At 39.9% G+C, this 26,558-nt stretch overlaps 1 protein-coding gene across 3 annotated transcripts; it reads right to left on the bottom strand.

Annotated features, from left to right (window-relative positions):
- Positions 1–250: 250 nt before the first annotated feature.
- Positions 251–25,483, bottom strand: map3k21 (mitogen-activated protein kinase kinase kinase 21). 3 transcript variants are annotated; one of them, XM_026942835.3, is made up of 11 exons: positions 23,708–25,483; positions 13,580–13,760; positions 11,939–12,087; positions 10,888–11,063; positions 9,172–9,412; positions 8,926–9,048; positions 7,418–7,516; positions 5,914–6,064; positions 4,718–4,812; positions 3,942–4,625; positions 251–2,541 (listed from the first exon to the last, which is right to left on the bottom strand). In XM_026942835.3, exons 1-11 carry the CDS (start codon positions 24,504–24,506, stop codon positions 2,147–2,149), a joined length of 3,093 nt encoding a protein of 1,030 aa, XP_026798636.3. In that variant the 5' UTR covers positions 24,507–25,483; the 3' UTR covers positions 251–2,146. The 3 variants fall into 3 exon arrangements, with proteins under 3 accessions (XP_026798636.3, XP_053088761.1, XP_053088762.1); XM_053232786.1 differs by having other exon boundaries at positions 251–2,538; positions 23,708–25,480; XM_053232787.1 differs by lacking the exon at positions 7,418–7,516 and having other exon boundaries at positions 23,708–25,478.
- Between the last annotated feature and the right edge of the window lie 1,075 nt (positions 25,484–26,558).

Below are 26,558 nucleotides of genomic sequence, written 5' to 3'. Positions count from 1 at the left end.
GGGACAGTTGCCTTCATGGATAATAAACCCTTGCAAACGTGTGAGGTGATTTCACAGAATGAAATTTATTCCCACTTATTAAAAGTTAAAACACCTCGTTTTAACCCAAAGCTCAATTGCACCTACACTTTTGACTGAATGTTGCTTATGAATGTACATACACAGTTTAAGCAGATGGTACAAAATCTATAAAATCAATTTGCTTGTTTTTACCTGAATGTTTTGGGAGTCATTACAAAACTGCTTCCTCTCAGCAGAGCCAGTTGTTTAATATTCTCTAATACACATAAAGGAAGTTTACAAAAAAACAAACATTTAACTCCTTTTCTAAACAAGCTTAAGGTCTGATGACCGTGGTAACACTTTTGCACAGTATTACAAGGAAACAAACATTGTGGAAAGGATTCAGATTATACCCTGTTGCTTAGTTTCACTGAGCTTTGAGCTAGAACCTACTTAAGAGCGGATCAGTGTGTGCCAGCTCTGAGTACACTTAATGAGCTAAAATGGAGCTCTTTACTAGCGAATAGATGCTTAGATTGCAATTCAAAAAACCTTTCAATTTAATAGCCAGGTGAGACGAATGAGAGAAGCTAATAGTTGTAAGGAATAAGAAAAGAAAAAAGAACATTTAATATTAAACTATGTTGAAGGAATGCATAAAAACAGTCCATTTTAAGTCAAGGAATAAGCTAATCAAATTCAGATTATATTTTGGTCCACTAACATGATACATAAAACAACATCAGAGCTGTAATCAAGATGCTTAATTTAAAAACCAAGAACTGTTGGCACAGGGCAGGTAATCACTGCCATTCTGTTACTGAATTCATTACCTGCTTTTCAGGTAATACAGTAAAACAGATTTTCACACTTTCAGTGAAAACTAATGTGTTTGAATGGAAAATGCATTGCACATACTTCATCACCTCTGTTTGGCATTCCCAATTGAGTTGTTCAGATAAAGCAAAAGCAAAAGCAAAAGCAAAACAAATACATTCTAACCTCACAGACTATCTTCAGAGGAATGTCAGTCTGTATTTTATAAGCTGATTAATCCCTTCCTCATGTTGGATATTTAACTGAATAACGAGGGCTTTCTGTGTTCATCATATGAAAAGTCTGAAACCACAGTGCAGCTATAGCTTGTAAACTTCGAGAAATCAGTTTAACCAGACACATTAAAAGCACAAAGAGCTCTATAGCAAGCAGGGGAGACACACAATCTCAATATGACAGACAATACTCTGTACCCGTTTCACAGGTGTGGTGAAAAAGGAAAGGTCACCTGGGAACAATAGCAACAAGCAAACAACAGCCAACTCCGTGGCGTGGGAACCCAAAGACAGTGAGACCACTGTCTCACTGAGAATGTAATACTGACTGCACCATTTTACTCGGGGTTAAAACGAGTAAATATTACAGAGAGCACGGAAAATCTTATTGTTGGCAAATTCATTAAAGAAAAGCAGATACTGAGCAAGCAATACAGGGGAAGTCACTACGTCACATGACCCATCTAACTTCCTCAGGGAACTAACGTATTTTCCATAAATACGTCTGATTTGCTGTAAGTTCACGTCTGCACCATACAGCAGAATCCCTCTACATTCTGATCAACCAGGGGGCAAAAACCTGCAGTAGCATATAAAAAAAAAAACAAAAAAAAAAAACAAAAAAAAAAAACCAACCCATTTTCATTCACTATAAGTTCAGAATAACCTCTAATATCCAGGATTATCCAGGTTGAATAAACAACTTTGTTTCTAATACAAATATAAATCTACAAAATCTTGAAATACAGTAGTATACCGACATCTTTTATGTATGTATGTATATGTATATATACACATATATGGAATGCGCTACGCACTGGCCATTCTTCAGTAAAACGGAATGCTGATCATTTTGCTCATATGTCCTTTCATATTAAATTACTTATCAAAATAAAGTGAATATAAATAAAAAAGTACAACATGACAACTCCAGCAGCAAAATCTTAAAATTGGGCACAAACGCCACAATGTTTTGTGAGTCCTGAACACAGAAGAATCTTTCGTCATATAACTGTAACTGGATTGAAGTCAGAAGGTTGGGTTGTGCTCTAAGAGGAGAGGAGAGGAGAGGAGAGGAGAGGCAGCTCATTTCAGGAAAAGAACTCTTTTTCCAGTTCAAAGACAGACAGGCGACTTGGTGTGCTCTGGATTCGGCAAAGGGGAACGGTGCAATCGCGTTTCTGTCCCTCGGTGTCCACGTCTAAGAGAGAGCAGCCCATTTTGACCTCGGAGGACAGCACTATGCCCAGGCTCTGTGCACTCTTCTCTCCAGAGCAGTGACCTAGAGAGTAGCTCTTGTTTCGGCTCCTCAGAAGACCCCAGCAGTGAGGTTTGGCTCTCAGAGACAACGGCCTGGGCCTGGAGACAGAGTCTGAAGCAGTCTGCTTTTCCTGGCTGCTTTCTCTGTCCGGTTTCTTTTTCTGGGAGGACGAGACTACAGGGACATCTGCAGCAGCTCTAGACACAGAACAGTTGGTGCCAGCTGCTGAAACAAAAACACACAGTATTAAAACCTAATTAAACAGGTACTTTAAATTAAAGCACTATGCCTGCTTATCTTGACCCTACATAAAAATAAATCAGATGAAATGATGGAGTTCTATGTACTAGGTCTGAGCAATATCGAAAAATATTTATAAAAAGATCATCTTGTTAAAATACACTATATGGCCAAAAGTTTGTGGACACCTGACAATCACTCTCATATGTGCTTTCTAAACATCCCACTCCTTTGCTGTTATAATAACCTCCACTCTTCTGGGAAGGCTTTGCACTATATTTTAGAGTGTGGCTGTTGGAATTTGTACTCATTTAGCTGCAAGAGCATTTGTGAGGTCAGGCACTGATGTTAGGTGAGGAGGCCTTGGGTGCAGTCAGCGGTCCAGTTCATTCGGTTCAAAGGTGTTCAGTGGGGTTGAGCTCAGGGCTCTGTGCAACCTTAGCAAACCATGTCTTCATGGCGCTCACTTTGTGTACAGGGGTATTGTCATGCTGGAACAGGTTTGGGCCCCTTAGTTCCAGTGAAGGGAAATTGTAATGCTACAGCATACAAAGACATTCTATACAATTGTGCATTTCGAACTTCGTGGCAACAGTTTGGGGAAGACCCACACATGGGTGTCAGCAAACCAGGTGTCCACAAACATTTTGCCACACAGTATAAATGAATCAGATTCTGAAGCTTGTGGGCAGAAAAGTGTACAAGTTTTTGCCAGTATGGCCAAAAATGTATAAAAGTACAGCTTAAAACTGACACAGTATTGCTTTATATATCACAAGATAATGTGATGCCCCTTCAATTTTTGCCATAATTATTGACAAGTGTTTTTGATGTCCTTTGGTTCCCTATTGAAAAATAACTAAACTTCAATTCACATATAAGTTATTTGTTAAATCCAATTACATGAGTTATTACAATACGCAGAAAAGGCATAAATAGATAACTCAAAAGAAACTTCAAAGTGTGCTGTTTAGCAAACCACGCCCACATTGAAAGAATGTGCTTTGGTTTGTTGACATTTAATTTACAAGAATTTGTAGGGGTGCCGATGCAAATCTAGTGACACAAGATTTTGTAATATATATTTTTCATAAGGGTTTTTAAAATTACTTAGAATAAATTTACCTCAAGTAAAGGTCGGACTTCTCATGATCTCAGTGTGATACTAAGCTGATCAGCCACAGACAAGTTTTCCTAAAATGTTTTTTATCCATCTTTACCAAGGGTGCCAATAATTCTGGAGCTGATTTCAAGACTTTACAGAGATATTCAAATAAGATATCCTTAAATAATATGTCTACGTGTAAGCATTCACTAAATAACTAACAGCAATGTAAATGCAACCAGAGATGATAACTGCAGTTGAAGTATCTTGTATTACTCACCATTCTGACAGACAGCAGGACTGGATTTCTTCCTCCTGAGCCGGGACCCAGAGGTGGTGCCATGCTCTGGTACCAACGGTGGGCACAGATGATCAGTCCTGCCCACATTTCTGCCGCACTGGCTGATATTGCAGAATCCAGAGCCATTAAGTGGTGCCTCAGTTACAGGGCTGTGCTCAAGACCCTCAGAGTCCGAATGGAGGAGACACTTGGTGGAGTTGCACTCTGAGATAGAAGACATGGCCAGCAGGTTGTCGTCCCTGCGTGGGCTGGAACTGCGCCGGAAACGTGTGGCGCGCTGAAACAGGCCTTCTCGCTTCTTCCTGTCTTCTCGAGGCTCCATCTCATCAGTGGGTGTGGCCTTGTGGGCATCACGCAGGTCCAGGCCCAGAGCCACAGCAGCTAGGAGCGAGGCGCAGCCGTACAGCACAGTGTCTGTGCGCCGCCGCCCACCTGCGCGCTTCAGACTGTTGGTGGGTGTGTGCTGCGGCGTTGTGCTTGTTGAGCTGGTGGATGTGGCTGGCTCCTCCTGGCTCTCTGTCCCGCCCCCTACACCGACCCCAGGCCCCTCGCTCTGCTCGTCCTTCCACAGAGGTAGATCAATATAGACCTGATTGGGGAACTTGAGTTGCTTTGGTTTGCTGTCTGAACCTTCGAGAGAGCTTGTTTCATCTTTAGCCGTCCCTACACAAGGAGGTTCATTAAGTTATTGCAGGTAAGCAGATAATGGAGGGGGAAAAAAAAGGCAGCTAAACCGTGTGCTGTTTCTTGCTTACCCTGCTCAGCAAATAATGCAGCCAGTGGAACAGATTTCTGGGATTTCAGCAGAGTTGTAGACCAAGGATTGTTTCCATCCGAGAGCGGCCGAACCCTGGAAGCCAAGTAATCACGTCAACAATACAGGCACTTAATACCTTGACAAAAGTACAGTTGAGGGCAGGTTTGCATTCATCATAGTTAGTTTTAATTTCTTCAAGTTACCTACAAAAAACCTGAATACCACAATGTTAAATGATATCTGGATATAATAGCTGAGAGGATCCAAATGTGGTTCAGAGGATATTAAAGAAGTTGGAGCTGCTTATAAAATTAAAGGGCTGGCAAATTGGAGTATATTTAGAATACATTTCTTATCAAGCTGTAAGCATTTTTGTTACTTGTATGGCACAACAAACTATATGTCTTATTTGAATAAATTAAATTTCATCATCTTGATTTCAGTGAAAAAAATATGCAAACTTTTGCAGCTGTTTGTATTAATGGAATATGGCATTTGTAGGGCATGTGTGATCACAGACAAGAACTGACATTTCTCTGACTTAATAAACAGTAATGAACAAATAATTCACTTACTCAAAACTCATTTATAATTAAATTTTAAGTGCAGTTGCTGGACTCAGATGCTTAAAATACCTGACTTAGTGACTTAGGGCACAGATTATCAAATTTGAGGTCGTGACCCTACGTGTGGTCGCTCGAGATGTGGATGGGGTTGCAGGAGATTTTTAAAAAACATTATTTGTTAACATAGGTCATGCTGCATCATGGGGCAGCGTAACACACTCGGAAGAAAATGTTATCTGTCTCATTCCGCATGCATGAGCCATGATTGGCTAGTGTCACTGTGACTGATAGGGGAGAGAGAGACACTATATAAACAAGCATATAAACTTAATTTATTAAATATTTAATAATAACTATATTTTACATGTGGTAACGCATGTTTATAATAGTCACAGATGCATGTTAAATTTACTAAACCTGCGAATAAAAACAATAAATCCTCCTTATACACAAAAAATTATACTAAGAAATGCAATTTGCAATTTATTTATGATGTCTGTTGGCGTTTTCATTTTTGGACTCGTGATTTTCCTGTCACAATAAAACTTACCACCAGTTTCAATTTATATAAATCTGCTGTTCATATAGAGCATCAGAAACCATGAACAAATAAAGATCAGTGGTAAACCTTTCAGCACTGTTTCCTCTCTCCTTGGTCTGAATGGAGCTCGGACCCCATGTGCGAACCTTCTTCTTTATGCCCTTCTTCGCATCCTCAAACTCCTCAGGCTTATAGATGGTGCTCCTGCCCCACGTCCTGTTGCTCTCGTCCAGAGTTACTGTGCAGTGGAGAGAAGTGTATCTATTATTATGGTCAGTGTTCCCAATCACAGTGTGAAACATTTACCAAGCAGGCAGGTTTGCATTTTGAATTTTCTTTTATTCAGCATGGAATGACTTGCACTGTGTCTGAAACTATGTCCTATTCACTATTATAGTGCAATGTTTTTAGGGTGGTGTCCAAAAACACAGTGTACACATGAAGTCTTGCAGCCCTGAAATAACCATAATCCACTGCGTTGTTTGGTTTGATTTGTGTAGATTTTCACTGAGGGGAAACAGCAGGCTAAGTTTTTAAAAATGTTTATTTCTATAATCCACCCAAAGTCAGTGTCAAAATACTCAGGGACCTGTGACCCCTAAACAATTATCTATGTTGAAATTTGTAAGCAATATGGCCACCACATGCCAATCAGTGCTAGTAGGGTGGAGCTGTAACTCAGGACTGGTTGCATAGATTCATATTAAATTCAAATAACTTTCTCAAGAAGCCTGATTAAGCTGAAATTTGGTATACTGCATCATTGTGCTAAACTGTAAATGCTATTCTAATGATGACTGACTGGGTTACTGAAGAAACATGGCCACCATCGGTCAGTCAGATTTTGGCAGGCAGGTCACACGAGTAGCATTGAGCTACCGTCATGAACCTTGAACAATACTTTCTTCTAAGGTCTTTATTGTGCTTGGACCCCCACAGTTCACTACTTGCAGCTATATTTGTTCTTGCATATGATACAGATCAAATAATTGTGTGGATTTCGAGTTAACAAAACATTGTGCATGTTTCTGACTTTGATTAGAATTTGATTACTGTTTCAGACTGATGAGCAAACACGAACATGTAAGAAAATATTTACTTTAGCTAATTCTGTTCCCTTTAATAGTGTTCAATGCAGTGCTGTTGATTTTCCTACGTAGATAATAGTGATTAGGGTGCCATTTCCAACACAGTGTGACATTTCCAAGTCATGTTGGTTCACTGATTACAGGCAAAAGACAGAATCTTGCTTTGTGTAATTATTTTGTATTGTCAGCATACTTCTGGAATACACCCTGCAAAATGTTAGTTATGCTCAGGTGAAACCTAACAGGTCACGAAGGTGATTACAAAAAGCAAGATGGTGTCCTTTGAGCATCCCCACACAAGTGCTTGTCACACACATGACTGGTGAAATGTGAAGAGGAGCAGCACAGACTGTAAATGAAACTTCAAGCCACTTAGGTTGAACCCCGTCGTAAGTGTTAATTGGTTGAAAATAACAGATTAACCGCAGCACACAGGTACAAAAGCCAAGCCCTTGTGATGAGGAAACACGAGAAAAAGAGCCTTAGCATCACATGGTCCTTGCCTTTCCTCCCTGTACGAGGTTTACACTCGTTCGTGATATCCACATCTTGGTGATACACATATATACTGTTCCTTTGTGTAGAGTCACTGGAACAGCTCACTGAAGGGAAAGAACAGTGTGAAACAGTGTGTTTTTTTAACTGAACAAAGTTACAACGTCTTTGATGCATTTGGATTACATAAAGTATTAAAGTATATGTATTTGTATTTGACAGCTGTCTCCTGAATGGATTGCAGGAACTAATAATAATAATAATAATAATAATAATAATAAAATCAATATGGGTGTTTGTATGACATTCCTATTCACTGGGTAGTTTGGCTGCCTCTGAAAATTAACAAATTAACAACTTCCACATTCATACAATTTATATTTCTATAACTGCTTGCACTTGGTGTTGGCATCATCATTTATTTTTGTATTGTGAGTCTAATTAATTGGGTTTACAATTAATTAGTACAATTAGTATTTTAAAGATACACTTAATGATCGCGACTTATCCCGTATTCACATTGGCTGCAGTTTTACATATCGCCTTACTCAAAATCACGATACACTGCACCCAGTCGAAGGCAATATTATCTTTATTTACTGGTGGAGTCAGGCTAGTGCAATATCCATACAAATTATGATGGGTACAAAAAAAAAAAAAAAAAAAAAAAAAAAAAAAAAAAAAAACCAAAAAAAAAAACAAACAAAAAAAAAACACCACCACCTATTTAACCACAAATCATTTGTTCTCAAAACTCTGATTTTCCTAATAAAAATTTATATTCTGATAAGAAATGCATCCACTACTACTGTCAGAGCCTTTTTTTTTTTCTTTTTTTTTCAATTTTACTTTTTTTTTTTTTTGCTTTTTACAATTTCTGGCACCTTTTTTTGATTTGCTTAAAGGGCTTGATGCATCGAAATAGAACAGTGAAAACACTGGCACTGTTCAATTTGGTGTAAATCAGCACAAACAGTAGCAGCAGAGCGAGCATTACTGACACTCGGGAGCTGTGAGTAGTTGCAAATACGTAGAACAAAACACGGATAATGTTTTACATACCACCACTGCTCGTTCCTATTGCTAGTTGCCAAATTGCTTTGTTTCTCATTTGCATAAAGTTAAACTTCACTCAATGCCGTCTCTTGCCCCACTCACTTCGTGTCACTTGTGATGGTTTTGCCAGAAATTGCCCGCCGTCATTGCAAATAAAATAACTACGTGGACACTTTGTCGCATTACACTGCTGCCAGTGTGAATGCAGGGTAAGGTTGAAATGGAATAAAAACTATTTTATTCCTAAAAATAATTCTGATAAATTATTTCAGTATTGAACAAAATAATCATGATCACAATTCATATAGTTGTATAAGCTAAAATGCATATTTGGCAATAAAAAGTTGGCAAACCAGTGTAGAAATCAAATGAAGTAACCCAAACTGAGGTGCATGATCACTGTGTATTGTGTGTGTGTATTGTGTGTGTGTGTGTGTGTGTGTGTGTAACCAGTACATACGCTGGATGGCCCGGAGACGGGGGATGAGAGTGGGGCTGCTGGGAGGGCTGGAACTGGTGCTGTTCAGGCTCCTCCTCTTCTCCATCGATGGCGAGGCCTGCACTGTGATCTTATGCTGAAAATCTGAGACACAAACACAAGCACAAATACACATTAATAATCAAAAACTAGCCAACATACTTCTCTGAAGCAGCGGATATTCAACAGCATGCATAACAGACAGTGAATTCACTTAAAGTGGGCCACCTGAGGGCAAGCTGATGCGGTTGCCATCCTTCAGCTTGAGGCGACTGCGCTTAAACTTGCCCTTCCTCTTCTTGACGTTGGGCTTGTCCTTGTTCAGCTGGAAGATGAGGATGTTGAGCTCACGCTCCAGCACATTGATCTCTCTCTCAGCCAGCTGTTGCTCTCTCCTCTTCAGTAGTTCCTCATGCGATTTCTGTTGCAGGGTCGCCCGCATCAGCTCCTCCTCACGAGAGCGCAGCTCCTGGAGAAGCACATGGAAAGATCAACGACTTGCTACAGGTGATGGACCTGCTTAACATTAGACCTCTACAAGAATAATTCAACCCGAACACAGCAAGTTCAAGCAAACGGAAACCATGACATCCCTCTGTAGGTTTCTCAATTAAATACTGTGGAGGAAATAAATAAGGGGGAAAATTAAACAAATAAAATAAACCACACAAAAAAACAGTGAAGATGGTGTAAGTTTATTTCCTCTCATCAAGAAGATTTTGCCTGCCAGTGTCCCATAAAGGGCCTTTTGTTGATCGCTGATCCATGAACACCTCTCCACTAACAGTAACTAACTTATATAACTCATTCAGAGTAACAACTGAACACACTGAAGTGCCCAAGTTGTCTGACAAGCTTAAAAATTAACACACAAAAGCGTGCACACACACATTTTCCTATAAACAGACCTGTTACTTATAGAGAACATTTAATCCCTTGGAAAATGTTATCTGTACTGAGTTACAAAACATGCTGAGATTAGAAGGCAAAGTGATGACTAAGAAAACATATCTGGGAGGATTTATAACTCATTGCTTCAACATGCACCGCAGACACAGGTTGTGTATTATAAATATTTACCGAGTTCAGCAGCAGCACTCAGTCTCCGATTATACCAGAGTTTTGAATAAACAGCTTTTATGTTCTTTTCTCAGGACAAGGAAATGTGCCAAAATTCCTGTTTGTGGTAATACTTTACATATGCGGTAGATAGAGACCAAGCTGATAAAGTGCTAGAATAGGAGTATTCAACTAAAGTTTGGAAAATTCCAGCTTTATAAAAGTCCTTGCTTACAAAGGTCCCAGTAAATATATATGCAAGGCTACAAAAACCGTTCTTTTTCTTGATGAGCTGCCTTAAGCTAAATAATTTACATAAATTCATGTGACTGGCGATAACAAGCAGCAATGCAGGATCTGGCTATCCAAGCCATGATGGTGTTTATAAAGAAACTAGAGTCACTGAACTATGCCCAGCTTTTTTTTTTTAATTCATTGTTCAATTCTGCTGCAATTGCTCGGTTCAATGCTTTAAAATAATATGCGCTCTGTCAGTTAACAACCCCTGTGCTAGAATATTCTTTCAGAGTTAATAAACTGTACTAAGTACTAAACAATCAACTAAATATAGACATATCTACTGCAGGTGTGACCACACACATTTTCAGACTCATATTTCCATATTATTTTGAGGTCTAGAAACACAATGAAAATGTTCTCACACAGAAGTTTTGTGACTTTTTTTTGCATACTCCAAACTTGTAGAAAGCTGGGGTCAGAGCATAGGGTCATCAGCAAACTTTAAAAATTCTGAACCTGTACAATAAGCAGAAAGTTCATTTCTGTGGAAGAGTGAACCCTTGAGAAACCAGGCCTGCCATTGTGACATGACTCAACTCACTCAGTGAGAACCAGCAAGTATTTAACGGCAAATAATAAACTGACCTTCTCTTTTGTTCGCAGCTCATCAAACATCTCCTGGATCTCCACCCTCCAGTCCTCCTGCATGGAGTGGAAGGAGTCCTGCGGCATGGTGGCCATCACAGCCTCCTCTATAGCTGTCAACTGCTCCAGGATGGTGGCGAACATCGGTCGGATGTGGGGATCCTGCTCCCAGCATTCTGAGGTCACAAACATTACGCATTAAGCTGGAGGGTACAGTCAGTCACCAATGTTTAATCCCTCATCAAAGTTGCTACACTGCAAATTGTTTCTAAGATACTGTGGCAGTGGGGGGCACGGTCGAGCGTCGGCTGCGGACGGAGAGGAGACGGGGTGAACCATCAGGTAAAGTGTGATGATTCTCACCTGTGTCTTATTACCACCAGCCTACTGATGTTTGCTTTTTGTGCTTTCAGTGACTGCCTGAGATAGGGAGATAAAGCTGGCGGAGTTTTCACACGTCTCTCTCTCTCTCTCTCTCTCTCTCTCTCTCTCTCTCTCTCTCTCTCTCACACACACACACACACACACACACACACACACACACACACACACACACACACACACACACACACACAGAACGTGATCTTAAGCGCTATGTGCACTTTACTTTGAACTTGTACGACGTGAAAGCCGTAAGCAAGTGTTGGCCCTTTTGGGTGGTTTTGCTTTTGTTTGAGATATAATGAGTTTTTGGAAAACACACTGAAAAGCGCCAGCGAAAATAAAAGCAAGCTTAAAGCTCCGTGGCACATCTGTCTGTCTCCTGAGTTTTCCCATTTACACACAGTTCTACAGTTTTATATATATATATATATATATATATATATATATATATATATATATATATATATATATGTGTGTGTATAAATATAAAGGAGTCCCTTATTCCCTTGTGGCTAACTGATTAGATTAGTGAATTACAGTGTTGTTCATGGAAACTATTCAGCATTCACTAGCACGACAAAAGTAGAGAACATACTACTATATCTCTTTCAGTTTTTGTGAAAGTACTGAAGATAAGATAGTGGCTAATTAACTAAATGACACATACCTTCCATGAGCTTGGCAAAAGGCTCAGGGCAGGTGGATGGAATGGGGAGGGTTAACTTGTTGACAGCCACTCCATAGGCAACTGCCAACCCATCGATACCACGGTAAGGTACCTCTCCTGTCAGCAGCTCCCAGAGAAGCACCCCATAACTAGGAAGAGGGAAACACAAATCTGTATGAGGTTCCTTCTGCTAATGCACATAAGAAATAAATATATAACAAGTAAATAATTAGGGCTTACATTTTAATTTGGCATTGAAAGTAACTGAGTTTGAGAAACTTCTGAGAAACATATTGGATGCAATAAAGACACTGCATGTTATAATCATTAGCGGCAATATTATGTTTAAATTTGTCTCATTGCCTCTCCATTTTTCCCACGCACACATGCATGACCTTCATCCAAGCTTTCTTATCATTTCCCTCAAAGAGTTTTTATCATTTCACCTCACTGTTTTTGTAATGTTTTAAAGACTGGTTTGTAAAAGGGCTTACAAAGTTTCGTTTACCCCTACAATTACATGCATCTTTACAGTAAGATCAAATCAGTGCTTAGGCATGAGCAACGAACTCCATTAAGGTTTCTTTGGCTGAATGTGATTTTTTTTTTTTTTTTTTTTTTTACGTTAAATTGTAAAGCAATCGGGAGCTTGAGAAAGAAACAATATGTTTAGTACTTTAGTAGGGGGCAGTATGGCCAAAAAAAGTATGCTACTATACAGTTTAAATGATCATGGTATATGTTTAAATCACAGTGTAATGTGATTTTATTTTCATAAGGACTATATGTATTGACTGACGTGTTATTCTTTGGTTGCTAGTTGAATGAATGACAAAAACAAAATAAGCTTCACATTTATATGGTTCTTTAAACTCAATTTGAATATTTAACTTGTTGAATGTACCCAAAAAAAAAAAAAAAAAAAAGATAAAACCAAAAACAGGCAGCTCCAATGCTGTACATTTTTTCCTAGAATGTATTCAGAAAGAGGGTAGGATGTTTCTAATAATATGATATAAAAATATAGATGCTAACATCTTAGTTTGTGGATGGAGACATCGGTATGTTCTAATAAGTGGTTCTTTATCAACACAGCAAAAGAGAATAGACTACATAGTAATTAGCCTTTCCCCTCAATGCGAATACATTTTCACAATATTTTTGTCTCCAAAACCTCATGATATAAATTTAAATAAGTTAATTAATTAATTCATTAATAAAGTGTCAGACCAATGAGCACTTTGAGTAGAGGAGTTAAATAGAGACAACTTGAGCATTAGATGAATGAATAGTTTATTGGTGCACGCAATCAGTTTTTCACATTGTTCAGTCTTTTGCCCTGTCACATTACATTCTGAGTGGACTGTTTGTAATGTGTTTTCTTATTTAAAAGCATTCCGTAACTGTATTATAGCATGCATAAAAACAATACTTTAAGAAGAATTACAACTTGTGCAACAGATCAACTGTCATATCACCCAGTACTACGTAACTTTATTATTATTATTATAATTATTATTATTACTTTATAATAATAATAATAATAATAATAATAATAATAACAACAACAACAACAAGTGCTCTGACAACATTCAAACATACATTTGTACTCATTTAATTTATTTCAGCACACTGTCTTACCTCCATACGTCACTGCCTTTGGAGAAGAGGGAGGATTTAATGACCTCAGGAGCCATCCACGAGTACGTGCCAGCAGCACTCATTTTAGTAGTCTTGTGCCACTCTCTAGCCAGGCCAAAGTCAGTGATCTTCAGTGTCTTCCTACCAATGTCATTGTTCTCAATTCTTTCAAGTATTAAAACTGTAGAGAAAAAAAAAAAGAAAGCAGATGCACAAATGATGATACAGCCTATCAAGATTCATAACAGTTACAAAGGTTTTTTTGGTAAAAGCAGTCCTTGGCTTTGGTATCTGGTAGGATCTATGCTGAATTTTAGCGAGAGCGACAATAGACATTTAAAATTAACTCTAAAATCTACTATAACTATTGAGTCATTCATATGGCAGATAAAAAAAGTCCGCTCCATTAAGTGTTTTCAGGAAATTAATTACCTACGGCAACAGTCAAACCCATAATTATGCAAAAAAACTGCAAAAATGGCACCATCAGAAAATACAAAGTACTGGGGCTGTGAATGATATAGTGGTGAAGAGAAGATGAGCTGGCAAGCTGCAGTGTTTGTGCAGTAGTTCAGTGGAGGTCACTATGTGACACTGTGCCATTCTGAAGAATTGGGGTCATGCTGGAAAGAAACCTCTTTCAGTTTTAAAAGTTGGCATGATAGCCCTGCCTCCCACTTTGCTACACATCCATCTAGCCTCCAACAACAACAGAACGAAGGTCACCAAGCTGTGGATGTCTGTCCCTATTCCTGTCTACAGTTAAATACACTGACACATTACTGAACATCCTGACCCTGAATCACTCAACAAAGAGATACGCAAAGAAAGCAAACATCACATTATTATCTACAGTTTTATTCAGGCACTTCATGACTTATCAATTAAACCATAATTTCACTCACACAGCACAAGTACAGAGACCAAGGGGAAGTCCTAGATTCTACTTCTGCGATATCAAAGATCTACAAAGTAAGCACAATGTCTTGAGCTCTTTAAGTGTAAGCTCAATATACAAGATCAACAAGGTGAAGACAAACTCCAAATACTGAACAATATAGATTTAGTCTGTAAGCTACTGTTTGTGATGCACTTTCGGAAATATTCACTATTCTCATACACAACAAAACTACATCGTAAAACCAACCCCAAATAGAGAAGCTTTTGTTACGTGAAGCACAAAAATCATTTCAAAATCTTCAGGGTCTGCTTTATTGGTTAGTACCTGAAATTCAGTTTTTTTGTAAAGGGGGACACTCCTTAAAAGCCTCACATAGAAGATTTTTTTTATTACGATGGGCATGATGCGTTTGGATTTCAGAAAGGTTATAGCCATCCGTGGCCAAGAGCCAAGGGAGCAAAACTGGCTGTGCTCTCTGGGCGGGAGGGATGGCATACACACTCTGAGCAGAGGGACACCAGCCAATCGTGGGCATCTATGAGCTCAAGTATGTGGAAGAGTGCAGATGGCCCTCTTCACTCAGAGTGTGTTACACTTGCCTGGGACAAAGAAGGAACAGGAGTTCAGAAAGTCAAACTTAGCTTAAAAACCCACAAATAAAATAGTTCACTCTTTTCCTTTTTCATTTTGCTGCTGTCTATGTACATCACATACCTAATGAGTCTTGTTTTATTACTTATGTCTTGTTTTTTGATAGAGATTATAAAGCACTTCTGTCAGTTACTCTCGATAAGAATGTCTGCTAAATGCTGTAAATGTCTGTGCTTTCATCCAGTACCAAGGAAGACACTACATTTTAGCACAGACTTGTCAAGGTCATGCATAAGTGCCACTGCAGCAGCTTGCTGCATTTCTAACACACTTTCTCATTTAGGTAGCTTCCATAGTTTGTGTCTCAGGAGCCATCCACGAGTACGTGCCAGCAACATGCATTTTAGTAGTCTTGTGCCACTCTCTAGCCGATCCAAAGTCAGTGATCTTCAGTGTCATTGGTCCCAATTCTTTCAAATATTAAAAGTGTAAGAAAAAAGAAGACAGACACACAAATGATAATACAGCCTATCAAGTTTCATAACAGTCTGGTATCTGGTAGGCTCTATGTTGAATTTTAGTCAGAACAAGAACAGGCATCTAAAATTAACACTAAAATCTACTATAAATATTGAGTCATTCATATGGCAGATAAAAAAATTCCACTCCATTAGGTGTTTTCAGGAAATGAATGACCTACAGCAACAGTCAAACCTGTAATTATGCAAACAAGTTTCTCATTTAGGTAGCTTCCACTGTTTGCGTCTCTATTAAGCGATTTTATCTCTTATGCTTTTTTAATCTATTTCAAATGACGTTGTTACAGGCAGCAGTCCACGTCTGTCTTCTTCAACCAAAGTGCAAGTCATCGTATGAGATAAGTTGTACTGCACGAACGCTTGAACTGATTTATTTGTTCAGATTCATTTTTTCCATTTTATATCTAGACATGGCTATAGCTTAAAACGTCTGTGGGAATTTCCCTCGTTACAAACCCTGGGCTTGCATAAACGATTAAGATTAAGCGCACTATCAACAAGCCCTTAATGAAATTCAGGCCCTTGCAACCACTGAAATATAGTGGGACACTCCTGTAACATTAACAATATTACCTTAACAACCAAGCTATTATTTTTTTAAAAATTATTCTTTGTACAGTCAACCAAACCTGTCAGTCTAATGCATTTCTTTATCTTGTACTATTTCAAATTGTGTATATTTGCCTCCTGAAACACATTTCCACTTTACTGTCGGCTCACCAACATTAAAAGACGTGAAAAAACCTCAGCATTCAGCCCTATCGAAAAGTAAACAGTGCAGAAGATTTGTGACAAGGCCCTGACCCTTTCAGAACCCTTTGTCTGAGTTAGGCTACTGCAGCATCACCTGGGAAAGCCACGACAACATTTCCCATGGGGCTAATGTATCAAGATCACCCAAAAAACCAGATCTTAAAGCCAAGATTTATACATACAATTGTGTGATTGACAAATTACTGTTTTCCATGGTAAAATTAGATTTTAGATGATTTCACAAGCAACAAAAAATATTCAGTTGCTCCATCGTAATCAGTATTTACTTTTATCAGGTATAGTTACAAGTCAACAAAACACCCATATCACTGAACATGATCTGTAACTTGTTAGAGAGCTTGCTATTGCAAGCGATGCATTGCGTAATCATAAGACAAACATATTTGTCTAAACTAGTTCACATTTTATGAGTGGCGATGAGTCAGTGAGGTTCTCAGAAGCCAGTCCATAGCATCCACTACAGTCTGGTGCTTTTAAATTAGTTACTAAATGAGGCCAAGAACTCCTGACTTTCACAGAAAGAGGACATTTGACTGGCATCAACCACCAACCACTGAGCAAATGTGAAATGATCTTGTTTACTCACTGCTAACTGCTTCAAACAAAACTCTAGATTAACTTCTAAATGATTTTAATCCAGTGAATATGTCTTGCTCAAAAAACTCTTTGTACGACAATGTTGAAAAGAGCGTTTTCCTGCTGGAGACCAGAGCTCTGAACTGCATACACAGCAGACTGCAACCATCAACATTCTGAGGCTTTTGGCCAGCGAAGTGTACAAAAACTATGAGAAAGTGCATCTGAAGCTGAGACTATGCAGTTGGGAGTGAATGCAAAATGCAAACATTTTCAATTTCATGAACAAACTCAGAACAGTAGTCCGCCTGTCATTTAGACGGAAGGCTGGCGCCTAGTATTTTTTTTATATCCTGAGCCCTTCAGGAAGATAATGATAATGAGACTATTTTAAACAGGTTTGGGTGGTTTGCATTACAGAATCACAGCTGTTTCCCTGCAGCACTGAGAATGCTTAAAGAGTTATGAAAAGGAAAGCACCTTTCAGACAAGATTAGGTGCTCAAGTGCTAGCGTTCATTGGAGTTAAAGTTAAGGGTTCTGCAATGAATTCATACTTCATACAGCTGCAACCTGAGAGCAGTAAAAATACCACAAACAGGCTAAACTAATAATTAGGTTTATTTCCACAACCCTATTTTGAAATCAGAGAAGGTTTAGGAACCAGTAGTTAAAGCACTGGCAGCAGAACATTGTTATAAATGTTATCCAAAACAGTAATTATGCAACCAGTTTAAAACCCCCAAAGTACACCTCTAGAGCTGTAAACTGAATTGGTCTCTCTGTAATACTTTAGAAACTTGGAAACTGACACTCATGCTTCAGATCAAACAAAGAAACAGTAACATGGTACTGTAACAAAATAAGCTGGTAATAACTAGGTCTATATAAAAAATGTAATGAATGACAAATTCCTGTTTTTTTTGGTTAATACAATTTATATGTATAATGTAAATTACAATATCTTTAAAATGTAATCCTTTTTTAAGGCATGTTAGCATAAATTTATAATACATTTTATATATAATTTGTTCATAACTATACAACAATCATCACCTTTCACGTCACCTTTCAGTGACGTGAATAACATTGATTATCTCATTACAATGGCACCTGTCAAGGAGCGGGGTATATCAGGCAGCAAGTGAACAGTCAGTTCTCGAAGTTGATGTGTTAGAAGCAGGAAAAACGGGCAAGCCTAAGGATCTGAGTGACTCTGACAAGGGCCAAATTCTGATAACTAGACGACTGGGTCAAAGCACCTCCAAAACAGCACACTGAGTGGGGTGTTCCCAGTATGCACTGGTACCTACCAAAAGTGGTCCAAGGAAGGACAACTGGTGAACCGGTGACAGGGTCATGGGCGCCCAAAAGCTAGTCCGTCTGGTCTGATCCCACAGAAGAGCTACTACTGCATAAACTGCTGAAAAAGTTCACGCTGGCTATGATAGAAAGGTGTCGGAACACACAGTGTATTGCAGCTTGCTCCGTATGGGGCTGCGTAGCTGCAGACCGGTCAGAGCGTCCATCGTGACCCCCCGTCCACCGCCGAAAGCGCCTACAATGGACACGCGAGCATCAGAACTGACCATGGAGCAATGGAAGAATGTGGCCTGGTCTGATGAATCGCGTTTTCTTTTACATCACCTGGGCAGCCGGGTGCGTGTGCGTCACTTATCTAGGGAAGAGATGGCACCAGTATGCACTACGAGAAGGTGGCAAGCTGGCGGAGGCAGCGTGATGCTCCGGGCAATGTTCTGCTGAGAAATCTTGTGTCCTGTTATTCATGTGGATGTTACTTTGGCACGTACCAAAGTGCGCCCTGCCACACTTCAAAAATTTTTCAGAAATGGTCTGAGGAACATGACCTTCAAATTCCCCAGATCTCAATCTGATTGAGCATCTGTGGGATGTGCTGGACAAACAAGTCCGACAGATGGAGGCTCCACCTCGCAACTTACAGCACTTAAAGGATCTGTACATTTATAATCCAATTTTATAATACACAGAATTTGTATTACAGAGTTGTCAGTTTGGTTTCCCCCACCCACCATCTGTCAAACTTTGGCTTTGATACTAAGGTGTAGTATTGCAAGTCTTGACACCAAAAAAAAAAAAAACAATACTATGGCCAAACTTTAAAAAAAAAAAAAAAAAAAAAAAAAATCAGTTTAAACAGACGCATACATAATTCAGACTGTTAGTGCCAAGGTATTTTCCTTTTTATATGAATACATATCTCTATTGTGAATATGTTGCTTGAAAACACCTATCTCTCTCAATGATCACCAATATTTTATCACATTCCTTCAAAATTTTAAGCAACATAAAAATGATACATAAATACGTAAAGATTTTTCATTTGTAATGGCAATTGTGAAGAAGCATGACAAGCTTTATGAGCCATTATATCTTGTCACAATATCTTGTCGGCCAGATTTCCCACCACACTGCTCTCTGAGCTTTTTTTTTTTTTTTTTTTTTAAATCAGCCACTGTGTACATCTCAAACACGCACAATTTTATTTGTCTTCAGGCAAAACACATCAGATTAGCGATGGCCCATTTAAATGTAGGACTGAAAGTTATAGAACAAGCAGTAGTACTGAAAAAGCATCAAAAAATGTTGCTACCTTGTACAGCTGATATAATTTCTCGGTAATGACGTTGGAATAATCATCAATTTGGGAAACATACTTGATAAACATGAATAAGCTTAAACAATTTATTAGTAGTAAACTCTTTTAGATTTGGAATTTGTTCAATCACTTGAGACTTTTAATATATATTCACTGGAGGTAAGCCTTGAAATATGTTTTGTTAGTACAATCTTTAATCTTGAAGCCATATCACAAGCCTGAGATTAACAACAGACTTTAGCTTTCAGTAAGTTATATATTCGCTACACTGATGTGCCTTCTCGAAAGCCTTGCGTTCCTGAGATTCTTCGAACTTTTATTTCATGTGGTTGAAACTCGATATTAACGTGTGTGCTGGGGCTCTGGCACTGGGCCAGGTTTCAGTACGACTGCTGTCTGCAGTTCTGCGTTACACATGCTCCTCGAAAGAGAAAGCAGCTGCCATTGAGGAGATTAAATATAATGGAAAATAAGCCTTTCAGCCCGAGGAGTCGGCCATTCTTGGGACGGTGGTCACCTAGCAACCGGTGCTTGACCACTCCATTGTACAAACTTGTGTTAAGCTTTTGCCCCCTCATTAGAGACATTCCTTCGAGTGAGGTATTAAAAGATTAGAGCACACAAACACTATTTCACTGACTTTTTCCCTGGGTCTTAAGGATAATCGCAGATCTCTACATGTGGCCAAAGAAGATCCTAAATTGTCATGATATTAAATTTTGAGAGTAGTACGTCCAGGGCTGTGAGAAAGCTATGTGTGTTTGTCTAACAATGTATGTTTCACCTTCTCCCTAGTGAACAATAGCACTATGAATGACCCGTGGGCTGCCTTATTCACCGTGCTCCTCCTTACGAGGCGAGCTGAAAGCGTGGCCTGACAGAAAAGCTCTGGCGCACAGTGGGTGGTGGCGTGAGTGCAGACCTGTGCAAACACACACTACTTTTCAATTAAGGTCAGCAAGCTTCTAGTGTTGTTCGTCACAAACCCGTGGAAGGACAAACAAACTGAACTGGGTTAACAGTAGATGCTACACAGGAACACGGGGGTAGACACTGCTGCATTGTACAGCTGCTTAGGCACGTTTTTAAAGCTTTCTGAAGAACGAATTAAATAAAAATCAACCAATGCATCAGATTAAAATGATTGTTATGTCCAGATATGTTTCAATCAAGTTTTCGAGATTGTGACAACTATTTGTGAATGTGCATCGTTCAAGGCTTCTGTGACTTCATTATAAACTCCCGTGGACGTTTTAGCAACAAAGCAAACATTTTAATATCTAGTGCACACTTTAAAATGCTCTGCTTCTCCTGGATCAGAAACACTACAATGCAAAGCAGTCAATTTACTTTCATCTGCCCTTTTCAGGGTTAAAGGATTAGCAGCACTGTTTAAGTCGTAGCGTTAGACCAGTGGGAATCCTGAGGGTCATGCAAATACTGATTTCTTCTGAGAAAGCAGCTCAGGAAAAACACCAAGATGTTACACACAATGTTTACACGACATCAGCCAACATCAGAAGCAATGTGGCAGAAATGAGACTCTGTTGGCGCACAGGTGGAGCCGAATTAATCATGTGGGCCATCACACAAACCATCAGAAGCAATTGTTTAAGCATGAAGACCATGTTTTGTGTGAAATCCACCAAATATTTACTATTCCTTTTTGTGCAGTGCTGCATGACCATATTTTCTTTGCTGAATACCTGGATATCCAACAATTCCTTGAAAACACAGGTGAACGCTGGTGCAAAACCCAAACGCTAATAAATAATCAGACTACAGAAAGCAGAACAAATGCTTAAGGCATCAGATGATACACAAAATTTCCTGACATCAGCTGTAGAACTCAAACAGTACTGTACATGGCATTGATGTAAACAGAAAATAAAAATTAAATATCTTTAGACCTTTTTTAAAAGCTTTCCTACTTTATAAAGAAAGTAACAGACATCTTTACTTACAGCTACATGTAACCTATTATGGAAACACTTATTATTCTTATTTCTTATTAAAGCTGCTTGACCTCTACCTTTTACATCTGTGCAAAAGGTAAACATGAGTTATTTCCGAAACAGCTGTTTGAGATATTTCTTTCTTTCTTTCTTTTTTAAATCTAGGTATGCAGGTATGTCCTCATTCCAAAGTTTAAAAATAACACATATTTTTGCTGAATCACAGTGGTGCTGGGGGAAAACTGGCAAAGGCACTGACGTGGGAACTTTACAACACTAACACTTTAAGCCACAATCGAACCATTCACTAATGGCATTCACTAAAGCGCTTTGAAACAGCAGGCGATCATGACCAAATACATTAAATAAAAACTACTTCATAGCAGGCATAGCAAGCTACATTATAATCATTCATAGGCATGGTGTTTTTTGTCCATTTGTTGTAGCCCTAGTAGCTTAGAGGCATGCAGGCATCACCTCCAAGGAGACCAGCTGTTCAAACCCTTACCTCATTTCACATCCTCATAAGAGTGGGACTAACCAACAAGCAACTCCCAACCAGAGGCGCACACACACACACACAAGACAGCTGGACATGGCACTTTTCAGAGATGACAACACCTTCAAAGATGATAAACTGCTGAAAAGGTGAAGTCGTCTATACTGGTGGAAATATAGTCAACTCAAAGTCAGTTCCATGTTTTTCCACAATCCTGCCTTTCCTCAAAAAGGGAAAGCCTTCATGTTTTTTGTGGAGAACACTTTCCAAAGTACCATATTTACCTACATCATTTGCTGCTACTTTAACAAATTAGGCTTAAGAAAATGCAAAATACATTTGGAGTTAACGTTCATAGTGCCAGAGAAATCTTTAGTCATTTCAGAAGGTCTAGCTGATTTAAAGTGGTGCATCTACCTTCATTCTTTGAGTGCCATTCTGCGAAACCTGCACAATCTCACTGCAACGCTTCCTTATGACCGAAAAACCTAAATCTAAACATCAGATTAATACAAGCAGAACACTTTTCTCTCTAATAAACCATTAAAGTTGTCAAGAAACTGGCTGGATCTACTACTGGACATGAATATGTGATTTGGAAACACCCCCATGCTCTGACTGCCATCACTTGCAGAGCTTGCATTTCGATATCTGAGTGTCAAAATATACCACATGTTGCTTATCACTTACGTTGCTTAATATCGGACATGATAAGCCCATAACTTCATACGCACAGATCACACGCAACAAATTCTCCCAAAATTTTCCTCACAGAACTACTAAGAAAGTCTCTATTTTAAAGCACTTTTACCCAAACATCAACACACATAATATCAGACTTCTAAGATGAGTTAACAATTTAACATTTAGGTTTTGAGTTTTGAGGGCTTAATACACAAAGTACCAAATTCCAATTCCTTTTTCCACAAGAAAAGCACTTTAGGTGGTGTAGACAGTGTAACCTACACAAGTTTGGTCATGAGGCAAAGAGGTTTGTAATCTCCAACCTACTCTATCTGTGTACTGAGCCCATGTAGTTACTGAAGTGAAACTGATTGTTTTTGGGAACAGGGCCAAAGTGGTTATTTGCCCAGAAAGTGGACATAACCTACATGTCCTTCTCAAAACCTTCATTAATTTGAACCCATTTTATGCTGAAGCACAGGTTCAGACACCGAATGAAAGTTTCACACCATTAACATTGTGAAAAGCCCTCATTCCTAAGTAACATTTGGGGACAGTATTGCAAAATGAGCCTGAGAATGAATGATTAACGCACTAATTGCGAAAGGCAACAACAGCGTGACAAACTTGGAGTGAGTGATGCAGGAGAACAAACTGCAGCAGCCCTATGAGAGACGATAAGGGGACTTGGTATTAATAGTGCTATACAGGGCTGAGCGATATGATGATATAATATTGATCTTGTGATAAATAACAATACTCTTTTCTGAGATATTGTAGCTATAACTCCACTTAAAGTAAACAAATAGTTTAGTGTGCATTCTTGCATTGGTAGACGATTATTTAAAACTATTAAATTCATAACTTTTCAGTTTTTTTAATGCTCTACTGTTTTGCAACTCTACATACTGTGATATATTGTGTATTGTGAAACTTCAGATATGGTGATATTTGTCATAGCAATTCTCTTACTGTTGCTGGACTTCAGATCGCGGTGGATGATGGGAACGGCGGCCTCCTCGTGCAGGTACTGCATGCCCTTGGCTATCTGCACGGCCCAGTTGACCAGGATGTGTGGCGGGATGCGTCTGCCGGTGAGCGCGCGGTTCAGCGTGCCTCCTTGCGCGTACTCCATCACCAGGCACAGGTTGGGCTCCTCCAGACACACGCCCTCGAGCCGGATGATGTTGGGGTGGCGCAGCATGGCGAACAGCTTGGCCTCCTGCTTGACGCTCTCCGCGGTGGCGGTGATGTCCTCGTCCGGGTCCTGGCGCGCCGCCTTCACGGCCACCTCCTGCTCGCGCCATGTGCCGCGGTACACTTTGCCGAAGCCGCCGACGCCGATGATCTCCTCGAGCACGAGCGCGCTGAACGGGATGTTCAAGGGATCTGGCGATGCCGCTGCTGATGGTGATGGTGAGGACACCGCCGCTGGTCTGTAGGTGACGTAGTTGGACGGGAAAATGCCCACGCGGTGGTTGAGCTTGCCGGTCCACCAGCCTTCATCGCCCGACACGGCGGCGTCTTTGGACAGCACCTCGACCACGTCACCGCGCCGCAGGCTGAGCTCGTCCTCGCCGCTCGCCTCGTAGTCGTACGCCGCAGTCCACAGCGAGCGCGTGCGCGCCGGCGCCGAGTGCGCGCGACATGTCCCGGCGGCGGCGGTGGCTGCTGCTGCTGCGGAGGAGGAGGAGGAAGTGGAGCTCTCCGGCCAGCCATGCTCCGTTAGTCGCCCCTCACCGTTCGGGAAAACGGCCCGGGGAACATCCATGACTCGGCGCCTGCGGCGGCACCATAAGGTGCGCTGATGTCCGAGCGGAAAATGAACGTAAACCGGGGTTGCGTTACGTCTCCAGACATGCAATAAGCACCGGGACAGCCGGCGCGCGCCTCATTACTCAGTGCGCGAGTCTGCGTCTGATCCGTTCAGGGCTTCAGTGTGAGCTGCCTGCTGTCCACATAAACCAGCTACACCAACCTGACACTGTAGCGTCCCAAACCTCAGCCGAGATAATGTTACACACTCAACTTCCGCTGTTAAACACACAACTCAGTCATTTATTAAACCTAAACTAAACTTTCTTTAAGTTTAGTTAACTTTCTCTAAAGCTGAACAGACAGAAGACCCGGTCTGTAAAGGCCACTGCTGAGTTATTAGCTTGCTAACGTTAGCAACGAGCTTAACTTAACAGGTGCAAAGTATCTCCTACCTGCCCACTCCAGCGGAATAAACCACACAAACCGAGCACACACACACACACATACACATGTGTTTAACACAAATTAAAAAGACAACACGTCTTTACTACCTCTGAGTTTCCCACTTTTACGCATCGTGTCGTCTGTTCGACAGAGTAAGCTAGCAGAGTAAGCTAAACGTAGCTCTTTACCAAGTTTACTAATACAGCCGCTGAGTTCACCTGACTCCACTTCACACACACATACACACACACACGTCTGAAAACACAGCACAAACTTTGTGTTCCGTCTCACAATAAAAACACCGGGGCACAAGTGAAAATCCGAAGCTCCAAAATTCGAGTAAAAGCGAGTAGTTTAAGTGCAGAGAGTCCCAGAAGTCCAGTAACTTGGCGGAGAAACTCGGCGGAACAGCGCCATGGCGTCAGCCTGCCTCCGCCACTCACCCTACCGACACGCCAGCCACACACACTCAGAGGCGGGGCCACGGTCAATCACTGATAGCACCAACCAATCACATAACAGCGTCCTGTCCCACGCTCCGCCCACTGCTGTTTTTTTTTTTTACTGAAGCATTCCCATGCTTCATGGCAGCGATTAAATGCAATCCGATTGGTTACGCAAACCCACGTGATCTTTACACCTCAGTCTGGGAACTTGGAATTAGCCATAATCACAGCAAGCCTATATGTTTCGAAATAATTACAGTCATCTACTTGGAATTGTTGGCAAGTGTAATTTTGTCTAATTTTTCCCAGGAAAGGTTTACTAAAGTTGGGAAACACCTGTATAGTAAAATCTACTATCTAAAACTGTTGGACACTAACAGGCATAAAAAGAAAAAAAGTATTTCTGCATTTCACATACTTTTAGTAATGAATGTAATGTTACACTGTCAGGGGGGAATTTAGTTTGTCTCAGTAAAGTTTTTCTTGATAAACATTGTGGGATTTTGTTTTTAACTGCATGAAAAATTAATTTCCATTAAATTAATTTCCAGTTCATTTTTTGCATCTTAAAAACCACTCCACTGAAATTTCATCCTTGGGTCTGATTTTTATGACCTCATCAAAACTACACTTTTTCATTTAAAATTTTCTGATGCAGAGCAAAACTCATGTTTTATGTAAAGTGACAGTCAGTTTTGTCTCAGCATGATTTTTTGAGCAACCTTGATTTCTTTTTTATTTCTAAACTATTAGAAGGAGGCAGTTTGTCCTTGGGATAGCTTGCAGTATCACACTGACAAAAAGGTTCACTAAAACAAATATCTATAGCTGCCACATGTTTTATGAATATCTATTTCTCTTACCACACTTTCCATAGTATGATTTACTACAAGGATAGAGAGACCAATTTAATAATATATTATTCAATTTCTTTAAATCACATACTGTATGTGCATACTTATATTCTTATAGTTCACTCACTCAGTCACTTTCAGTAATCACTATATCCTGGTTGCAGTGTATCCGGATCCAGTGTTGGGATGCCTGTTCATCACAGGGCACCATGCACACACTCATTCACACCAAGGGACACTTTATCTTAGCCAATCCACCTACTGGCATGTGTTTGGAGGTCGGAGGAAACCAGAGAACCCGGAGGAAACCCATGTGGACAC

Source organism: Pangasianodon hypophthalmus, chromosome 3 (assembly GCF_027358585.1).
Source record: "Pangasianodon hypophthalmus isolate fPanHyp1 chromosome 3, fPanHyp1.pri, whole genome shotgun sequence".
NCBI classification, from domain to species: Eukaryota; Metazoa; Chordata; class Actinopteri; order Siluriformes; family Pangasiidae; genus Pangasianodon; species Pangasianodon hypophthalmus.
Note: the sequence above shows the minus strand (reverse complement) of the source record. Positions and strands in the feature narration are given on the sequence as shown.

Bases quoted from the DNA above. Each gene is read 5' to 3' on its own strand.
- map3k21 (XM_026942835.3), bottom strand. From the start codon at position 24,506: ATGGATGTTCCCCGGGCCGTTTTCCCGAACGGTGAGGGGCGACTAACG. The intron at 12,088-13,579 runs GTAAGACAGTGT...CCCTCTTCCTAG, and splicing joins AAAGGCAGTGACGTATGGAG to TTATGGGGTGCTTCTCTGGG. The intron at 6,065-7,417 runs GCAAGGACCATG...TCCACTGCACAG, and splicing joins ACCTCGTACAGGGAGGAAAG to TAACTCTGGACGAGAGCAAC.